Raw genomic sequence first — 21320 nt, 5'->3', positions numbered from 1 at the left:
TTAATGTGAGAATCGATTCTAGAACATAAATGATTGTATCGGAGGAATCGATATTTCAGGATCGATCCACACATCACTAGGGTATAGTCCTCGTGTCTTGATACAGCCCTGATTTTGTTCTGCCTTGCTGCTTAATTAAAAGCAATCCCATGTGCATACTACCTTTTAGGGCTAAGCCCTGTATCAAATGTCTGCCTCTGCTTTCAAGGACTGCGATTTTGATCGCTGGTGTCACCAGATGTTTGTCTAGACAGAGTTCTAAAATCTGGTGTTATAAGTAATATAGTAACATTTTAATCATTAAAATAAAAGGTCAGCATTAGTGTGGCATGTTAAAGCCAGTATCAATCTCTACAAATCATGTTTATCGTTTAGTTTAATCTAGCACTTTCAGAAAGACATTTTCTGGGTGCTGGTTTAGCTCAGTGGAAAAAGGAGGCAGCCATATGGCTAAAAGCTAGCCCGGATTTGAGTCTGATCTGCGGCCCTTTGATGCAGGTCTTCTTCCCTCTTCCTTGGCCTCTGCTTTCATGTCAGTCTTCACTGTACCTGTCCAATGAAGCCATAAAAGCACTTCTATGAAGTATGCATGTTCTGACCCCCCCCCAACCCAACCCCAAGCTATTCCATCCCAGAAATCAAGCACATCATGTTGACCATCTTTTTCTGCATACAAACCCCAGGAAATGTGAGAGATGCCATTGGTGGAATTTCAAGTGTTTTAATAGCAATTTTGCAGTATTCAGTCTAGCATTAACCATCTTTTTCTTACATCTGTAAAGTAGACCTCAGTGGCATATATACACAACCTCTGCAATGCTGGAAAAGCCAGTCCTGATTAGTGAAAACAGCAGCTGCTGTGTGATGCATTAAATGTGACATTTGTGTTATTCATTTGTTAGTAACAAACCAAATAGATTTTCAAAGTCCAGACGCAAATCCACTTTAAATATTTTCCTAACAGTAAACTGCAGAGCATAAGGTTTCTGCTATGCAACTAAAAAGGTTTATAATTATATTTCAATTTTTCTAAACATGATTTAATGCATTTATAAAAAGCAAACACTGCCTTTTCTCCTCACTGATACAGAAAACAAAAATGGAGAAAATTAGATGTTTGACTGTTCTGCATTATTAGAGATTTGATATGGCAGTCAGCACAGATCCGGTCAGCACAACACATGAGGCCAATGAGAAGATCAGGCAGTTCACCAAGCCCTGCGGAAAGAAAGTGGGAGAAGTTAATCATCTGAGGATGATTTTTCTCAGAAACATTTAATTAAAAATTCTTCCTTTTGGGATGGTAAATGCCTTCCTGATCAACTGCAGTTTAACTTGATATTGTTTAGAATCTCCCCTTTGTAAACGGCACACTTACATGCAAAGCCTTTGAGCTACTGTACAGTCAAGAAACAAGACTAGCTAATATTTTGATCGTTACCTTAATCTCTTTAAACACCAGGCACCCCCACAGAGCAGCAACCAGACCATAGCCCTGAAGAAAGGAAACCAAACAAGCTGTCTGAGCTTAGACCATTGACTTGATGAAACTAAAGTACCAGCTTAAAAGAACAGGATATAAATGGGTTAGCCATTTGTTCCAACAGTGTCTGATCCGTTTAGCACTTTTAGCTGTGCATACACATCGAACATTCACTAAAGGTTCAATGCAATAGACAATCTAGGATATTTAAGCACTAATGGCTTTTTCCATGTATGAAGGATACACTTAATTGATCTTGTTGCAACATGCTTTACCCCAGCTACATTGCTTCTGGGGAAATGCAATTTGGTAAGAAAGCTGCAAATCGTAGCTCAATAGCTTATGTCTTCTATGTTGTGAGATGTGATGATCCATGTGCTCAGGTGTTTTTTGTTTTTTTTCCCCTGTTGGAGTTCATTCTGGGGGGAGTTGTTTCCCCCCCCCCCCTTGTCTTTCCTCATGTTGTGCATTTTCCATTGTTTCAGTTTGGGTCGCTGCTCGTGCCAACGACCGGTCAGTGAAACCTAGCCTGACCTGTCCCCCCAATGTGATGTTTTTGTATTGTATACAAAACAAGGTCGACAAGGTATCATCTTAATTGCCCTTGGGGATAAATGAAGTCTCTCTGACTCTGACACACCCTTAAAGTGCTGTCAGTATTTTAGATCCAACTTCTTTTGAAAATATTCATGTAATGCAGAACAATGTGAAAACCTTCAATATCAATCTGCAGTCCAAGTGGTTTCAGAATGTTCATTGTTTTACTTATTAATTGAATCCTCCCAGCTGTCAGAATATGTTGCACTTACCACTGTGACAATTGGAAATGTAATGACAGAATTCAGGTAGTTATTGGCCAGGAACCAGCAGTATGTCCCAATTGCCCACATCAGTCCAGACAACAGACCTGAAGAGCAAGAGGAGACCGTAAGGTACTTATGTTTGAGTAAAAATGCATTAAAAACAAACAAACAAACTATGATTCCTATGATTCCTTTGATCTAGAAAGAAAAAACAAAAAAACAAAAACCAAAATAAGAGATTAGCAATATGAACACAGTGTGTGTCTATGAGTCGCCACAGGACAAGTGACATGCCGTTATATGATCTCCCTATCGGAAGATTGTTGGCAGGAGGTCTTACGCAACATAAATATGCTTTTTGTTAATTCCCGTCATTGCCTAATTCAGTATAAAATTGTACACAGGTTACATTACTCAAGGGAAAGAATTCACAAAATGTATCCAGACTGCTCTCCCTTCTGTGAGAAATGTATGACACATTATAGAAATCTGTTACATAGTTTTGTACTTTGTCCAAGGCTTCAGGGTTTTTTGTTTGACATTTTCACTCTAATATTCTTAACCCCCACATTTTTTACTCTATGTACCTTTGGAACTAGCTTGGTTCTAAAGAGGCACACATCTCAGGGTGTCATAAAATATGCTATTTAACCAAAAAAAACAAAAAAAACCCAACAAAAACCTGCCATACCAAAACCACACAGGAACAGGTTAAAATTAGCTTTAAAAGATTTTTTTCCCACAATATTGACCTGCTGTGTATTTTTGGGTAAAGTCTTACCTTTTGTGTCTAGTCCATCTGACAACCCTGACCATTGAAAAAGTGACAGTAAAGGGCAACCTGGCACAATAAGTAGTAATAACAGGTGACGCTGATCGACTGCCAGTATACAAGTAGGGTGTGAACCTGAACTCAGAGAAAGTAAACAAAACTATGGAAGCTTGTTTCCACTTTTTTGCCATACATACATCACATAATCGCAAAATTGTAACTATTCAAAATTGGAACGCTGAGAAAACAATTAAAACAAACAAACAAACAAACACACACACACACACACACACACACACACACACACACTTTAAACTTCATGTCACTGAATATACATTTTAGAAAAATTTGGACTGACATTCCCCCCTCCAGTCATGGGAAAGGAAAAAAAACAAACAAAACAAAAAGGCTACTGAAAGCTTTCATACAAAGTGAATGTTCATAGACACTGGAGAAAAAAAAAAGGCTAGAGTAATTTAAAAAAATAAATTCAGTCTCTTCAAGGAAACACATTGATTGCTTGTTCACAATAAATCATCACTCAGTAACCTGAGTAGAATTCCAAATTTGTTCCAAGCAGCCCAATCATTAATTACTAAAGATCACGGTCATACAATAGGCTTTGGAAGAGTGCCTTTTCAGAAATAATGTTCTACCTGGAAGTACAGCTCTGGAGTAAAGCTTCGGCTTTGTATTCATGGCAGCGCAGTAGATGGCAAAGTACACAGTGCTTGCAATGAAAATACCACAGCAGTGTGCATGAACATAGTCGAGATCTGTGAAAAGATAGAAACGGGAATTAAGTTGGAAATATTACACCTGGTTCTCAGGAGGGACTAGTATTTCATCAAGCAGCAACTGGATCCATCCTTATATCTATGATAAATGTATTTTCTTCAATACTTCCTTCAAGCCAGCTTTGCAAAAAAAGAAAAAAAAAGTGCAGCATAAAGTGGTACCTGAGTAGAAAACATACCGTAGACACTGGATTCATAGAACAAGCTGTCATGGTGCACAGAATTGCTCTTAATGTACAGGACCGGTATGATGGAGAAAGCATACATGAGGCCCGCCACAACAGCAAGGAGAAAACCACTGGTGAAAAGGAGGCAGAATACATTGAGGAACTGGATGAAGAATGCATTTTAAATCTCCACTGATACATCATTCAATTTCTATGGTTAATTCCAAGATATTGCAAAGAGCCGATAAAAACTGACAGTGCTTGGGTAAATGGGTATGCAGGAAAACACAGCACAAAAGTGATGTTATTTTTGCACTCTGTTGTTTTTTTACATTTATTGAATATCGGCTGTGACTGCTACATTTACAGCCTGGTGCTCACATTTTAAGTCTTTTTCTGCTGCTAAAACAAAAACTCACAGTAAGAGCAAGGTTGTCATGTGTGAAACTGTTTTTAGTCATGACTTAAAACTTCTTACACCTAAAAACCACACTGGCAGGCAGCTTCTAAACAAATAACTATTACCTTCATTTAAAAGATGCAATGTAAATGAATTGTTTTACTTTTTATTACTTTTTTAATAATTAAAAAGCGTAAAATTGTATTCATTCATCTATGATTTAAAATCCATGACAGAGTGGCTGCTGTAGCCATTGTTTGTCAGCAATGAAAAATGCTAATAGTAATAATGCACACATCTGAGAGGCTCCTAATGAGATGAGCTCACATGAATCGTTTGCTCTTTGGTCCAATAGTGTCGATCCAGGATTCAGAGGAATTTTGTCCATAGCTTCCTGAATTTGTTCTCTGCAAAGAGAAACATCGACCCAATTTGTATGTACACCACACAAAATGCATGATAAAGTGATGACAGGCTTTAAGACAAAGTAGTTTTTGCCTTGAGTGAATAGGAAGAAAATAAAAAGAAAGTATTTTCTAAAATCAACCTACTTCGACAAGCTGATAAAAATAAGTCAGTGACACACTCACTCTGTCAATCAGTAATGGAATTGTTTCTGAAGTGTGAAGTAGCTCTACATCCGCTTTCACAAAGAAAAAGATCAGCCCACTGAATCAAAGGAGGAAAAAAAAGTGTCATGTACATCCAGCTGATATGGTTTGAAAAATGACAGCAGCAGACAGTAGCCATCACTGTTTTTGGGTGGGGGTAAATAAACAACACAGGCTGGGTCATTACAATTCCAAACGCGGTTTACCTTAGCAGACACAATCCAGCTCCACAATAATTTAATATTGGATGTGAAACGTTCTGTGCAGCAATCCCAAACCAGCCAAATCTAGGACAGACACAATCAGTGACCAATTCAGTTATTTTTCATTCAATCCAAGTCATGCAAAGACAGGATTATTTTATTTACAATCCAGAGTGTACATTCCATTAACTCAACTCACCTTGAACTGGCCCAGCCCATCAACAAATTAGAGGATCCCGAAATTAAGATGCCAAGACCAAGGCCAATAGCTTTAACAAATGGAACAACTGCTACATTTCCTGTAGACCATATGGATAGATGGAAGAAGTTAACATGTAAATGTTACTGACAAAGTTAGAGTTGCACCATTTCCATTGCTATATCTGAATGCAAAAATATATTTTATTTATTCACTTCTCATTAGTACATGGAGTCTAACTGACCCAGGAGCCATTCCCAGTCCCCTCTGAAGTCTTCCCCAAACCCCAGCCTCAATTCATACTCAAGCCATCTACCCTCATCGACTATCAAATGCTATCAAACCTGAATGAGGATCTAGTGAATATCTGATATTTAGAGATATTCATGAAAAAAACAGTCTGTGTCCATCTGTGGCACTTGATTCTGTCTAGTAAGGTATGGCAAAGATTATGATGAAGCAGCTTTCAATTCAATTCTTTTTTTTTTTTTTTTTAAAACGTTTTGATCTGGCAAATTTGAAAACCCTGGAGAACTGCAACGTCCCAGTTCTTGCCTCAGCAACTATGTCACACTATTCCCTGAACAGTTTGTTGTTTAACAACATGACTAATGAATACTCGCCACTACAAAAGTTTTAGGGACATTTTGTATTGCACTCTAAATACCCATTGATCTGTTCAACGTTAAGCACATAGCATTATGAATTTAAAGCATGAAATTGGGTCACACTGATTTCCCCCCTAAAACTGTTCACATGTTCAACAAGGGACTATCAATAACCTAATTTTAGAACAACATCCTGCTGGACACCAGAGTCCAGTTTCCGGAACCTTTGGCATTAAACTATTTGTTGTTAAATTAGAAAAAACAAACAAACAACAAAAAAAAACAAAAACCCTCAACTTCCACAATACCTGTGGCCCAAAGCACACCTCCAAGCATTGCAAATGGGCAGAACTTGGGTGACTGAAGCATCAAGTCTCCAAACATAGATACAACCCATATTGCTGCACCGGTAACCCACTGAAAAAACATACCTGTAAATAAAACACAAAGATAAATGGTCTCAAAACTTTGCAAAATAGTGTAGATTTTCCTCACTTGAAAAGTAAACATTTAAAATGGAGCTTTCATCCAAAAATAACACAAATAAGAATATCCAAACTCTCAGAAAAATAAACAATTATATGCTCACCATCACCAGTCTCTACTCTTTTGACAGGAACGAAGTTGCTTCCATACAAAAATACAGCAGCCATATTTGCGGTAATTCCATAGGCAAAATGTGAGATAGCCCTAGATGAGTTAAAAGTAATGTTAAATGATTCCAGTTCACCGGTTCCATCATTTTTGTAGCCATCTTCTGCACCTGTAAAGTTTTTACAGCAAGAGGTTAAAGAACAAATCTGACTTCAAACAAAAAGCCAACCTAATGCAACCACACGCAGCCCCTATTCATCACAGACCAATTATACTTTACAAACCTTCAGCGATATGACAGCTCGCAATCAATAAGGCAGAGACGAATAAAAGAAAAAGTAAGGATTTTGCTTGGAGCATGTTAAAACAGAATATTTGTTTTGCTTTTGATAATTCAGGTCTACAACATTAAAAACTGCTGGAGGCTGTCTGTGTCTGCAGTGGTAAGTCAGTCAGGTGCTGCCAGTTATCTAATCACTTTGTTACACAACAGCTGCTGCGGATGTAGCGCATATATGCATATACTTACAGACACGAAAACACACAACCATGAGGGCTTGTCATCATGTCTGTTTTCTGGAGTAATTTATCTTATGACATTTAAAATAATGCTGTTTATAGTATTTGCTTATTTATAGCCGACAGTGTATATATTTATATACACTTATTTTAACTATACATCGTCTAGTTTAGGCCTACTCTTTGTCGGCCATGAATGACAAGGAAAACAGCACTTGTAGTTAGATTGACGAGCTCTATTGGTCACAACTATTGTAATTCATAAAAGGAAATCCTGTAGGCTAAGTGGACTGGTGCGCCCACCCCACATTCTCCCAACACCTAAGGAAATTTTTTTTACTGCTATTGTGTCTCCACAACGTAAACAGCTTTGGGAGTTGCCATGAAGAATTAGGACAGTATACCACCAGATGTCGCCTAAAACGCATACAAATAATATGTAGCGATCAAATATTTAGTTTTAAACTATTTCATTTTCAACCTAGTTAATATGTTGTGTAGTGCTTAACTTCCTTATTTCAGTTTTTGTAAAATATGTCTATATCTCACGTAAGTTCAAAAACACGTTTACATTACCCCTTATAAACCTTCATAAGGAGTTGTGGTGTACCCCAATGGGCTTCGATGTGGATTTTAATAGCGTGACATAGAAATATCAAAGGTTAATTTAGGGATATTGCAGTGCACTTGATCAAGTTTGAATATCACATGGCCTGTGTGTGTTTTATTTTCGGGGCTGAATTATTAATTAAAAAACAAAAACTTGATAATTTAGGCTCTCATTGGCCAAGTCTGTACCTGAAGAGAAGGAGAGAAAAAACTATAAGGTTTAAATTGCTTCTCATTTCCGAGAAGGGTGGTATCCAAGCATGACCCTCCATTCACTGCGCAGTTGTGCCCTCCATTCTACTCACAGAAATCCTCGGAAGTTTTGCGCTCCTCCCCAGTAAGAGTTTGTCGCAAAAAGGACAAAGTCGTGATAATGACATAAATTCTAATGGGGAAGTCTGACTTTTGTTGGCTAAGTTTCCCTATTCTAAAACTGACCGGCAACTTTCGCAGGTGCCCTCTTTCAAAAAGAAGTTTGATAATTGCGTCTGTCTGTGTAATCTATCTGCTTTTTGTGTTTTCACAAGTTGGATACTCGCAACTGCACCGGAGCCGAAGGATTGATGAGAAGTACCGGCACACCCGTGGATTGTATAATTTGGAGATCAACGATGGCCAGCCACACTCTCCAGACTTGCAGAACGATTCGAGCTTCATAGTCCCGACTCGCTACAACGTGGTGTACATAACCTTAAAAACTAAGCGTCGAAAACCAGCACATATAAGAGGTACAATCCGACCCAAAGTGAGGAGAAAAGGGAGAAAAAATAAGTCTTCCAATCTGTCTTTTACCCAGGACAAACTTCGCACTTTGGAGGGGGATGCGTTACAAATTAAGCGCAACTTTGCACCCATACCTTCACGGAAGGAAGCCATGGATGTTGACTATAAATCACAGGATATAAGCCATAAAATTTATAAACATGAAGAAGCAGACTCTCAGATTAGTTCAATTCGAATATACAGTCAAAGGCCACCACCATGGTTCAGCGCACAGGATGTGAAAACCATGCGCTTTCTTGCGGATGCCAAAGTTTTGCGCATGAAAGAAGTCTCTCATGGATACGCTCTTTCGCTTCTGATATTTGAGGGTGAGACAAACGTTCAACAGGCGAACCAACAGCACGCAAAAACGAGCACTGTATGCGGAGGGCAATGTGGAGTCATCCACAGCCCGGTGGATACCACAGAGGTTTTTGCTTTTCATTTGGACAGAGTGCTGGGGCTTAATAGGACGTTGCCAGCTGTAAGCAGAAAGTTTCGCTTTTTATACGGTAGGTCATCAAGCACATGGACAAAGTTTTCTTTTTTGACACTTGTTAAAAATATACGGTTTTGTTTATGGTTATTCTAACTACATTGCCTGGTTTCATCATGCTAAGAATACTGTGCAAATGTCACTACAGTATCTATTGATATAGCGACAGAAACTGCAACCTACAGATTAGCCATACCATAAAAACTGTTTATTTGTTACCTTAACCCACTAATGGGGTCTATGTGAAATACAGATTCATTCAGGCTTGGAATCAAGAAGAACCTTGTTCTTTGGGGGTGGACACCAAAACGTCACCTGCACATTGTGTCCTCGTGGATGTGATATTTTTTTTAAGTCATTGAGCAAGACTACCTAATCCTAATTCATATTCAATGGAAAAACATTATTCACATTGCTCATTGTCATTTTGTAACATTAATAGTAAAGAAGGAACAAAAACTGAGGGAATACACATTTTATACACATATTCAGGGGAAGAGAGGACCAAAAAGTACTAACATCTTCCTTTTTCATAAATAGCGCAAATAATGTATTTTACATGATGACGTCACAAAGTGTCAGCCCAAGGGTAAACAGATTTTGGGGCCATATTCAGCTAGTGACAGGATACCTCTGCCCTCTTTCCTCATTTTCTTGCATAACCATTTTTTTTTCCATCTATGGGAAATGTCTGTCTCTTTTTATTTTTAGCATAATACATTTAGAAATATTTTTACATGTCTATGAGTTAGTTCATTATTTGGTCTTGGGGTGCAAATATGATAATCGGTGTGTGGACAGTCTTCATCATTGCAGGGAATAAGTTCTGGTAACATGAGTGTAAAAAGTGTTTATAGACTTTTTCTGGTTAATAACAGAAACAGCTGCTAAAATCTAAGCATGTAATTATTCTTTCTTCCCTCTTTAGATGGGCAGTCCTGTCCAGTTGTGTCATGGGATGCATCTCTATACCCAGCAGGCCTTGCTGCAGGTTTGACCAGTTTGAAGTTAACATGGGGGGAGTACCAGAACTCCCTTAAACAGAGATGTTGGCAAAGTCCAAAGTCTGATTCTGGCTGCTCTGCAATTCATCACTATGAATGGAGCAAACTTGCTCTGTTTGACTTTTTGTTACAGGTAACTGTTAAAGAAAATGTGCTCCAATATCTGATTAAGAAAAACAATTCTCAGTGGTATTGTCATTTGGCTGAAGAGAGTTCTTGCTTCCTGTATGGGAGGCCTCAGTAAATCACATTTTATGAGAACTACTCATTTTACCCCATCATCATGACAGAGAAACCAAAGTAGACAGACGAATCTTAAAATACTTATTCGGAAACACTGACAATCTTTATCAGTTAAATTGTCTGTTGAGGTCATGGTGGCACAACTTTGATCATTCACATATATTTCCTCATTGTTACAAAACATCTTGTCAAAGACATTAGTGACCTGAAAAGAAACTCCTCTCTTATCACAAAAGTACTTTTTTTTATTCTGACTTAACCTCTCGTTTTGTAGATCAAAATGCCTGCACACTAAAGTTAATGTAACTCATACAGTTCCTCTAACAACAACTAGCATGACATGAAGGAAACTGAGAATGTCTATATATATATATTTGCCTTGTTTTATATTTCAAATAAAATAAATTTTAAAACCAATAATAACTTCCAATGAGTTTTAGTCTAACTTTATTATTATTAATATTATTGTTGTTATTATGGCAATTGAGTTTTCTGTTAAATGTAACACACCAGCACCCTACAGTGTTAAGGCAGACGATCGTCTTAGATATTTGAATAACTAATAAATTCTAATTTTTCATCAAGTCAAGCTACAAATAACATTTGTATTTCTGTGACAGCTCTGGAAAAGCTCTGTTTTATTACTATTAGCTGCATGGATGCTTGTTTGCAAGGTAATAAGGATCTATTTAATTTTTGTCCAATTCAAAGCCTTACAAATGCTTATTCATCCAGGTTACCCTAAACCTCAGGCCTTAGAAAACCACGCCTGTGAGCAGCATTTAGTCCCATCTAAATCTATGTGTGACATTTCAGCTTGTCTTACTCTGACAGCAGTGCTGTCACAGCACTGTCTGAAACCTCCACAACTCAAGTGATTTCACATAAAGGATTAAGAATGGATGAGGGCTGTAGCTAAATATAGGGTTGTCATTCCCTGTGGAGAAGCCTGATATACTTAAGTGAGTTTCCTGTACAGTCATGTGACTCAGCAGTCTACATGACTAGTTGATGTTGATGTCCAGTAAACTAGTGGTACAATAGAGTCAGTGCAATTGCCAGCCCTCTAGGTTTGTGTGCTTTCACTGCCAGCTGAATGTTATCTATTCATGAAATTATTATTTAGATCATGATAAAGAGAGATCATCAGAAATGCAAAGTAAGCCCATTCAGAGTAAAACTGTGCTTACCTTTGTCATTAAAAATATAAAAACGCAAAAGAAAACCCAATGAATAAGAAAACTCTGTGAATGCCACTCTGAACTGCACTCTTAGTCTCAAAATATCATCTCCAAACATTTAATGAAGAAATGTGTGAACTGTATTTTTAGATTAACAACCGCCTGGACCAGGGTTGCTGTGGGTTCAGGCCTCGGCAGCAGGATGTGTGCATTGAACTGGGTTACCATGCTAAATGTCAAGATGCTAACCACATACAGCTAGAAAACATCATCTACAGGAGCCACAACCCCAGACACCTGGTCTTCACCAACAACAAGGGATTCTTTGACCGTAATGAGGACAACTTGGACTTCAGGCTGTTGGCGGGAATCAAAGAGTAAGTTTGGAGCATTAACATGAATTAATAATTAATTAACCTGTTTAAATATATAATGTTTTAAAAAAACATTATATATTCCTACTACTATATATTCCTAGCCTAAAATACAGCTTTAATCCCTTGGCCATGCAGTGTTGAATAATGAAATAGATTATATGATTTGTTTATTATGAGCTATAGATCAAATTAATTTCAATCAGATGTTTACAAATAATTATATATCAGAAAAAGGCCAGAGGCTGAAACATGTCCTTCAAGTGATAAAGCTGCTGTTTATACTACAAGTGTTGTTTGAGCTTCAATGTCTTTAAAACGATTACACACTGAAAACTGTGCAAGCAACAAGTAATTGTGTAAATCCAGTTTGCTGTTTACATATAGATCAACTTGTTTAAAAGTAATAATTTGTCAGACAGTCATTTACATTTGTAAAAAAAGAAAAAAATCTGCACAACATTCAAAACAATGACCCTGAGTTGTGTATCGGTACTTATTTTTTGAGATGAAAAAAATGTCCACACAGAGTAGGAACATCTATGGACAGTCTGGATTTAGCTGCTTTCAGCAGCTGTTTTTCTCATTTCCGCCCTTGACAACATATTTGAAAATTTCCAGCACACTCAACAAGCATATTTAAATCTCCATCTGGGATCTATGCCAAATCTGCTTGGAAACTCTGAATTTGGTTCACAGTAATTGGCCAACCCACACACAAATCAGTGACTGCAGGTTGTGAATTTTTAAACTTTAAAGTTAAAAGTGTACTTTATGATTTAAAATTTTCAATTCTAACTTATAATGTTACAATACTTTCAATGTTAAAAAAAAATGGTAGTTTGCAGGTCGAGTGTGCAGTTTGTGAAGAAACACATGCCAAAAGACATCTTCTGCATTATTAGACATCCCATGATGAGAACACATCGCTTTATGCACCACAGGTCTATGTGGATTTGTAAACGTACACTTCATAGGCATCCCTTTCATTTCATCCATCCTTTTGATCAATAAATCAGGGACTCGCTAAGGAGACAGCAGAGAATCTGTGGTATGGCAAGAACATGTTTGTGAATGTGACACATAATGTGAATCCTTGTTTTCACCAGCAAAAATGTACCTTCCATTCTGGCATTCATGTAAGATAAAGCCATAAAAGCTAAATTCTAAATAAAAGACGATGAAAGATCATAGGATACAATAAATATATATTTTTCCCATTGTGGTGTACATTTCAGTGGTTTTCTGTAATGCAACCGTTCTCTGACTTGTATCCCCATGATGTCTGTGTTGTGTGTGTAAGGTCGGGGGGCGGGTTCATTCCACTGCAGGGCAAGCTGCATGTGGTGAATAAAATTTGAACTTGAACTTTAATTTCATGTAGATCAGAAGAGGTGTTATCTCGCTGACTTTTCTCAAAGCCAAAATAACCAATGTTTGACATTTTATTCTAAGCAAATTCTGAGCAGTAATGATACAAAGTTTATCTGAAAAATATAAATGCGTAAAAATCTAAACTCATTTAATAAATAGCAACCTGCATGGCTCTGGTGAATCTTGATTCTAGGCAGGCAAAAACTGCACCTTAAAGTCAAATCACAAAACACTATCTCTAAGTAAGAGCACCACTTTAACTTTTACCATTGTTCATTCACAGTCATCTCGTACAGAGTAGGACAGGCTTTGTCCAATTGCTTCACATGATATACGGTTCTCACTTTTCATTTAATTTGTATGAAGGGAGCTTTTACCCACTCAAAAGCTATTAAAATGTCAAAAAAAACCATCAATGTGCTAAAAGTATGAGTAACCCATCATTTGATTCAAGTGATGTTTTAGTTACACAAACCTCCAGTTATGTGATTGTATAAATGCAGTTTTTACTGCCAAGAAGAAAAAAGCAAAAACATTTCAGATTTCAAGGTTGCTGATGTACAAAGACAACATGTCATAACCACTTGGTATAAAATACAGACATTTAATTTTGCTGTCTCTTAATTATTTTTTATGGGTTTGGCACTTCCACAAATTTATTTAATAGTCGACTTTAGTGAAACATTCTGTTATCATTGGCATCTTCAGACCAGAGGAACTGCAGGAACTGTTTAGCTAAATCACAATGTCACCACCTATGTTTACCATATCTATGAAGAATTACATTTTGGACATGCCTATTTGCACCTAATTCCATTCTGCAAAAATGAAAGTCAGATGTGATGAAACTTGTTGGGGAGTTTGGGCTTAGAAATAACCTATAAATAGCTACATGGTTAGAGTTTGCAGGTTCTCCCCATGTTTGCGTGGGTTCTCCCCAGGTACTCCGGCTTCCTCCCACAGTCCTGTGTGGATAGGTTAATTTAAAAATCTAAATTGCCCATAGGTGTGAATGCGGGAGTGAATGTGAGTGTGAGTGGTTGTCTGTCTCTGTGTGTTGGCCCTGCGACAGACTGGCGACCTGTCCAGGGTGTACCCCGCCTCTCGCCCTATGACTGCTGGGATAGGCACCAGCACCCCCCGCGACCCTGAAAAGGAAAAGCGAATGGATGTTTAATGTATAGAATCTGCACAGTATTACAGTGTGACTACACTTCCTCCTGTTTCCTCTTATGCCTTTCTAGGTTTCCAGAGCAAGCTGTGTCTGTGCTGAAAACCAGAAAACTGAGGGAAAAACTTCTCCAATCTCTGTTCCTTGACGAGACATACTGGGAAAGCCAAGGGGGTCGTCAGGGCATTGACAAGCTAATTGATGTTATCGAGAGGCGAGCAAAGGTCCTCCTCACCTACATCAATGCCCATGGGATTAAAGTGATATCAATGAATGTGTGATGAAGATAAATCTTTCATAAATCTTTTAAATCTTTTAGAAGACATTGGGGCTTTATGCTTGAACATTTTATAGGTTGTTTGGGATAAGAATAATAGCAGATGTGTGATATTTTTTAAATTTATATCACAATAGCTTGGTCATAGTTCCAATGAGGGACTTGCTAACGCTTCTTTGAGTAGCTGGAAGCTCAATTAGGGTCACACAACCCACACTGCACTGATAACAATGACTTTAATGAGTTGTTTTTTTTTTTTAAACTTTGTGTACCTTGAATACAATCTTATTTTGTTTTTTGTTAGGTTTTTTAAAAAATTTTTTTATCTTTATTATTATTATTTCTTTTACAAAAGTTAAGAAGCCTTGCCTTGCCTATAATTTCCAGTTATTTAGGCACTTATAGTCACAATTAGAGCATGGACACAGTGACTATAAATTATCAAGTGAAAATTAGAAGTCATAAAATGATAATGATGATGAAAAAAGTTTTTACAGGATTCCATGCACTCCTGTGAAAAACCAAGTACACCCTATAGTTCACCTTGTAGAAAGTTGCAGCAAAAATCTTGGACTAATGCTTTCTGATATATACGACATTAATTCCAGAAAAGTTGGAAGCTCTTTAAATGTAAATAAAAAAGAATGCAATAAGTTTTAGAGCTAAAAAACAAAACAGATTTTATTCACAATAGAACATCGAAAGCATCGAAACTGGTGAAATGTCTGAACTGCAGGGAGGCCAGTTCAGGTCCCAGTCTCTTCTAATACAAAACCATTCTGTTGTAATATATGCATTATGCAGTTTAGCTTATACATTCAAGGCCTTCTATGCAAAAATGGGTCCCCTGAATGGGAACATTTGTCCAACTATATGTCTTTTATCACTGATAGTGCCTTTTCAGATGTGCAAGCTGCCAGTTCTACAGACAGTGATCAGGGCCACTCAGTGATTTCAGGTTGCATCCAAAATCCTGTAGATCAGCAGTCCATAACTTTTTTGCGCCACGAACCATTTTATGTCTGACAATATTTTCACGGACCGGCCTGTAAGGTGACGCCGATAAATACAACAAAAAAACAGCACCAGTGTAAAAAAAAAAAAAAAAAAAAAGATTTATTCATAACACATGGTGAAAGACCCAGGGGAACTGAGTTAACGATAAAAGCGATAAAAAAAAAATGCTAAAAAAACGATAAAAACGATAAATTTCACACCCAAGCCTCAACTCTTGCGGCCCCGTACCAAACGACTCATCGACCGGTACCAGTCCGTGGCCCGGCAGTTGGGGATCACTGCTATAGATGCAAAACAAGCCCAAACCATAACCCCTCCATCACCATGACAGTTGGTAGTTCATGGTTGGTATGAAATGCTTCTCCTGATGTTTTTTTACTTAGTGCAGATGTTCCACATGTCCTGTAATTCGTTCAGATGTAACTTTGCAAACCTCAGCTGTGCTGATGTGCTCTTTTTAGAAGAAAAAGGCTTTTTTCCTGCCAATCGTTCTAAACAGGTCATCAACATACAAGATTATGGCATTGTGCTTATACAAATCTGAATGCTCCAGACTAGGGACTTCTGCCTTTATAATGGTGGTGACACTTGGTGATGATCATTTAATCAAGTGCATTTGATTAGCAGCACCTGGAGGCTGCTTACCATCTTAATTCCTCGGGAAGCAGTAAGGGTGTACTCAGTTTTTCATAGTCCTGAGAAAGCTTTCTTTTTCACATGAGTGTATATGCACTATTATTTTAAATGTGCTTTCTTTTTGTATTTGGTAGTGCAATTCGAACATGGGATACATCAATAAAAGTAACTACTGCTGATAGAGTTATATTTCTTGAGTGAGTTATGCATAAACATAATTATGTTTTACTGTGATTATAGAAATGGTTTGAAAATGATTTTGTCTTAGATAACAAAGCCACAATCAAAGAGTTATCATAATAAAATTTTATCTATAACATTTATCAGCAAATACATTTTTCCTACCTATTTCTACTTGATATCAATCAGGCCCAGACAGAAATAGTCTGTGGCTCAGAAATCCGATCCAGAGTGTCGAGTGTGCTTTTCAAGCTGTTGTAAACGCTATTCTTTGTGCTCTCAGAAATAGAGTCGATAGGGCTTTGTGGGCTATTTTCTCCTGTTCGTGCCTCGCATTCACTGTGCTGTTGTTTTAACCCTTTGCACCTGCATTAGTTTGTCAGTGGGTTTTATGCCTCTGGATGTTTGTCCAAGAAAAACCCCTCCAGCAAGAGCTGGAACAGTTTGCTCCTGTACCTACATTTGGTAATATAAGTGTACAAAACCAAAACATGTTTATAGTAATACAGATCAAGCCTTTACAGGTAGCTTCTTAAGTTAAAGTCTCTTCAAGTAGGCAAAAAGCATATACGTTTCTTTTTCACAGTAACAAACACATGGAGAAACAGTTTGTGCTTTAAATTAGCTAATAAAGAGGATCATTTGTGCAGAGGTTTAGGAAAGCTTATAAGGCTTATCTTCAGGAATGACTTGTTGAATGTATAACGTTATTCTGTCAGGTTCACACTTGTTTACACTGTGTGAACCAACCTTTTTGCTCTGTTTATGTTAAAGTTGCATTTTCTGTCTTCACCTCCTCTCCTTATCACAAGTTAGGGTTTTTCTCTTCGTCTTGTTTCCATGGGGGTATGGAATTTGAGAATAATTTGAAATGGTTCTTCGAAGCTGTGCCCAGCTGGCTGCTGGCAGGCCAGGCTAAAAACAAGATCCCAACAGAAGACTTCTTTATTGTTGCGACCTTGGATCAACCCTGATGACATCACTTTTCTCATTTCTAGCACTTGCTGTCCTCTGACTGTGTCAAAAATAAATAAATAAAATTAAAAAATGTAAATACAAATTCAGTGCCCACTAGCAATTGTGATATGACTGAATTTAAACAAACAAAATAAACAAAAAAACCCTAAACTAAATATAAAACAAACCATTGCCATCCCGCCAGATCATCTCATAATATGAAGTCTGACTCTAACCTCCTAAGACCCGAACTCTTCCACAGCATGCATTTTTAATTTCTCTTTGATATTTGGGCATATTGGGGCCCGATGAATGTAAAAGGAACCCACGCAGACACGGGGAGAACATGCAAACTCCACACAGAAAGACCCCGGCCTGGTGTTTGAATTGAACTCAGGACCTTCTTGCTGTGCGGCAACAGTACTATCCACCGTGCCACCGTGCTGCCCTGTTTGTATTTTGGTCTAAATAACCCAAAATGTGATGTCCACATATGTGGACGGCAGGTCCTAGGAGGTTAAATATTTCATATTTAGCCAATATTTAGTTTCCAATAGCTTACACCTTGTAATTTAGAATAATAAGCCATTTGTACCAGGTTAACAGTTTTTCCTGAGTTACTTGACATTTTATGGGCAGACATATATCCTCTTTTCCCCATGACATTTTGGGGAACATTTATACCAAGCCTATTGTTCCTAATACCATGTTTCCAAGCAAAATGAATAAAGTAATTTAAGGCTTACAAATCTTATTATCTATTGCAAGCTTTTTAATAACCCCTTTATGTCTTCTGTATCCCAAAAAATCTTTAGCATTACACTGCACTTCATTGTGCAAAGAGACAGCACCTGGGAGGTTACTGTGGGAACACTGAAGAGGTAGATTACATGGGGCGATAACAAGAAAACTCAATGGATTGTCTCACTTTTGTCTACTTCAACACCAAAGCCAATAGACACAACAAAATGCTCCTGCCATGTTGACTCTACCACTGGTGAAGGACATTCTCCTTATGCTGATAAAGGAATTAAGAAAAAAATTTGAATAGATGCCAACATATCTCAGATAAAGTCATGCCAACACTTGCTTCCTTCACCAAAAATACTTACAATCTGCCGCTTGGAGATTCATGGTTCATACACAAAGCATGACAAAGAACCACCGTCTTTTCTGATTACTTTACCAGCATGTACAAACTTCTTTTACTGGACTGGCGTGCTGCCAAGATCTTCTAATCACATTCTGTTCTTGGTAAAAAAAAAAGTTCAAGAGGATTTAACTCAGCTGTCCTGACTGGAAATATCTCATCCTACAAGTCTTACACTCTCACACTGAGTGTTTAAATTTCCCATCACTTGCCAGCCAATAAAACATCCATCTCCTTTCATAAATTCTTTTTCAGCTTCAGCACAGTACAGACATTTACTCCTCTATATTATTCATTTTAAAGCAGACTTCAGTTTATTTCAGCTATTTTCCAAACAATATAGTTTTTCCTGTTGTTATGTCTGCAGCTTTTGTGCAAAGCTAATTATTAAAATGCCAAACGTGTTATCCTGTGTCAGTCAGTGCATTAGTGGTCACTTATGCCATTTAGTTTTAAGAAATAAATAGTGTAATTCGATAACCCTCTGGCACAAATAAGTCAATGAGCAAAACAAATCTTCCTTTTGAGTTATCACTGTTGCTCAAATATAAATATGTAAACGTAGATGGGTCTCTGTCAGGTAAGAATGAAACCAAATGAAATAGTTTAATTAGTGGTGATTTGGATACTTGTCAACGATCCCTTTAAACGTTTAACAAAGAGAAATTCCATTTGGTGAATTTGGACATTTTTCTTTTCCTGTAATAGGCCAAAGAAGAAAAAACAAGTGAGCAGCTTCCTATTGTGCAATAAGGTTTATCTTTGATAACATCCAGATAGGATTACATGGAATAGAATCACAGTGCTGCCAGCCCCAGGAAAAAGAAAAAGAAATCAGCTCTGGCATGCATATATAAGCTCTACATTTCCTGTTTACTTTTTATCTTCCTAATTTTCAAGGAGGTTTGCAGGTCAGGAGCAGTGCAGTGACAGATCAGTTTCCCATGGCGTTGATTTAAATTCAGTTTGTTGCTCAAGGTCATTTGAGCAGGACATCTGAGGTCATGGGGAATCAATCCAAGTGTCAGTCACATGAGAGCCTCTGCAGCCATTTGCCTGCCCCGATTTTATTTTGCAACTGTAATGGGAGCTTTTTTTTCTGTACGCCTAATGCTGGTATTAGCTTATCCTGACCCTGGGAAGAAGAAAGATTTACTGCATTATTGCTTCGATACAGTCAGTTACTTGTAGGCAAGGCTGACATGGTTTTATAGAAAAAAAAGAATCACAAAAGGTCTTGATCTTTCAATACAAATCATTGTGTGTTGGTTAGATGAATGCAGAAACTGAATGATGTGATGGTAGTTTTTGAGAGGGTTTTTTTGCAACAATAATTTGATATTGCCGTGTGAACCTGTGTTGAAGTCCTGTGGTATCTTAACACCGCTCTGCAAAAAGTGCAGTAAAGGCTTTAATCTTCCTTTAGTGTGCATTGTCTTTGGTCTTTAAAATGTGACATTTTTAGTGACACAGTGGTACAGTTAGGTTAAGTAGCTGACAGACGGATTAGTCTACAATTAATGAATACACTATTGGTGCAGATTTTATAAACTGTAGCTGGAAATGAAAAGTCATCATACTGGTTGAAGTGTAAACCTGAGCAGAGAAATCTGAAGCTCTGGAACCAGATTAAAGGGATGAACGCACATGCTAGAGAATTGGGGTGAGGCATCCCCATGGACTGGCATCTCAAACATCTGCTCTCAGAGATATATGGGGCAGTCATGGGCTGGATATGTCACATTCTATATTTAGGCAGCTTGTGATGAGAGAGGTGTGGCATGTAGAGCATGTAATAAAGTCTGAATGAGATCACTATGATTGATTACTCATGCTATTTAAGATTTCTGACACTTAATGGGATTTATTTATTTCTGTTTTTTACATTTTAGGCCCCCAATTAAGAAGGGAAGATAATGTAGGACCATCAAAGCCACATGCATTTAGCATCAGATCTATTAATGAGTCACTTGCTGATTATGAAAAACATGCACACAGTAAAGGTTTTTATAAGACTCCATGAACTTAGTGGTTGGTGTTACACTGCTACTTAGCGTTTCCTCTTTACGTCCTGTGCTCAGTTTGGCAACACATCACAGTGGTGTTCACTTTTCTAAAATATTTGCAACTGGCAAAAAGAACCTTCATTTCAAACCAAAATAACATGTTTCACGCCAGAGGATATCTTCAGCTACCATTTTTCTCAATAGCTACCTTCAAAGTCAGATAATCTTAGCAGTAAGGTTCATATATATGCATCTACACTCAGTACAAAAAGAAAAAAAATATGCAAAAAAGCAGCCTGTCATTACTTGTGCTTTAGTGTTCCCAATTTGAGAAGTGTCCCATTTTTAAACCCAGAAACCATCTCCCAGTGACCAAAACTCAACCCACCATCTCTGATGGAAAACATCCAGACAAGTGGGAGTAAAAGAAACAACTTGTAAAGTCTAAAGCAGGCTCACAAAAGCTGCTTCGTAAAACTGACAACAGTATTTTTCTCTGAAGCTGATGCAAACATTTGTAGGCACTGATTGAAGATGTGAACAGCCTAAAGAAAAAAGCACCAAATATCCCTCACCTACTCCAATGGTCCCAGCAGCAGCACTTTGAACTCGGTTCACCCTCTTTCACAACCTATTGAATGATCTGAAGCTTTGCAGGGAGAGGTGATTACTGTATATTCTTATCGTATACCATATGTTCTATACTATATATTTATATATTGATATA

General features: G+C 37.6%; 2 protein-coding genes across 2 annotated transcripts; one reads left to right on the top strand and one right to left on the bottom strand.

Moving 5' to 3' along the window:
* Window positions 1-705: 705 nt before the first annotated feature.
* On the bottom strand, window positions 706-7114 carry tmem144b (transmembrane protein 144b). The gene is made up of 12 exons (XM_005726500.2): window positions 6922-7114; window positions 6633-6806; window positions 6352-6474; window positions 5436-5535; window positions 5240-5320; window positions 5013-5091; window positions 4750-4829; window positions 4035-4153; window positions 3715-3834; window positions 2293-2390; window positions 1442-1495; window positions 706-1218 (listed from the first exon to the last, which is right to left on the bottom strand). Exons 1-12 carry the CDS (start codon window positions 6995-6997, stop codon window positions 1135-1137), a joined length of 1188 nt encoding a protein of 395 aa, XP_005726557.1. The 5' UTR covers window positions 6998-7114; the 3' UTR covers window positions 706-1134.
* Window positions 7115-8025: 911 nt separating this feature from the next.
* Window positions 8026-14935, top strand: gask1b (golgi associated kinase 1B). Its single transcript, XM_005726499.2, has 4 exons — window positions 8026-9039; window positions 9952-10160; window positions 11602-11828; window positions 14444-14935. Exons 1-4 carry the CDS (start codon window positions 8154-8156, stop codon window positions 14649-14651), a joined length of 1530 nt encoding a protein of 509 aa, XP_005726556.1. The 5' UTR covers window positions 8026-8153; the 3' UTR covers window positions 14652-14935.
* The last annotated feature ends 6385 nt before the right edge of the window (window positions 14936-21320 follow it).

This window comes from Pundamilia nyererei, unplaced genomic scaffold, assembly GCF_000239375.1.
Source record: "Pundamilia nyererei isolate P.nyererei 1_Seehausen unplaced genomic scaffold, PunNye1.0 scaffold00020, whole genome shotgun sequence".
In the NCBI taxonomy this organism is placed as follows: domain Eukaryota; kingdom Metazoa; phylum Chordata; class Actinopteri; order Cichliformes; family Cichlidae; genus Pundamilia; species Pundamilia nyererei.
Note: the sequence above shows the minus strand (reverse complement) of the source record. Positions and strands in the feature narration are given on the sequence as shown.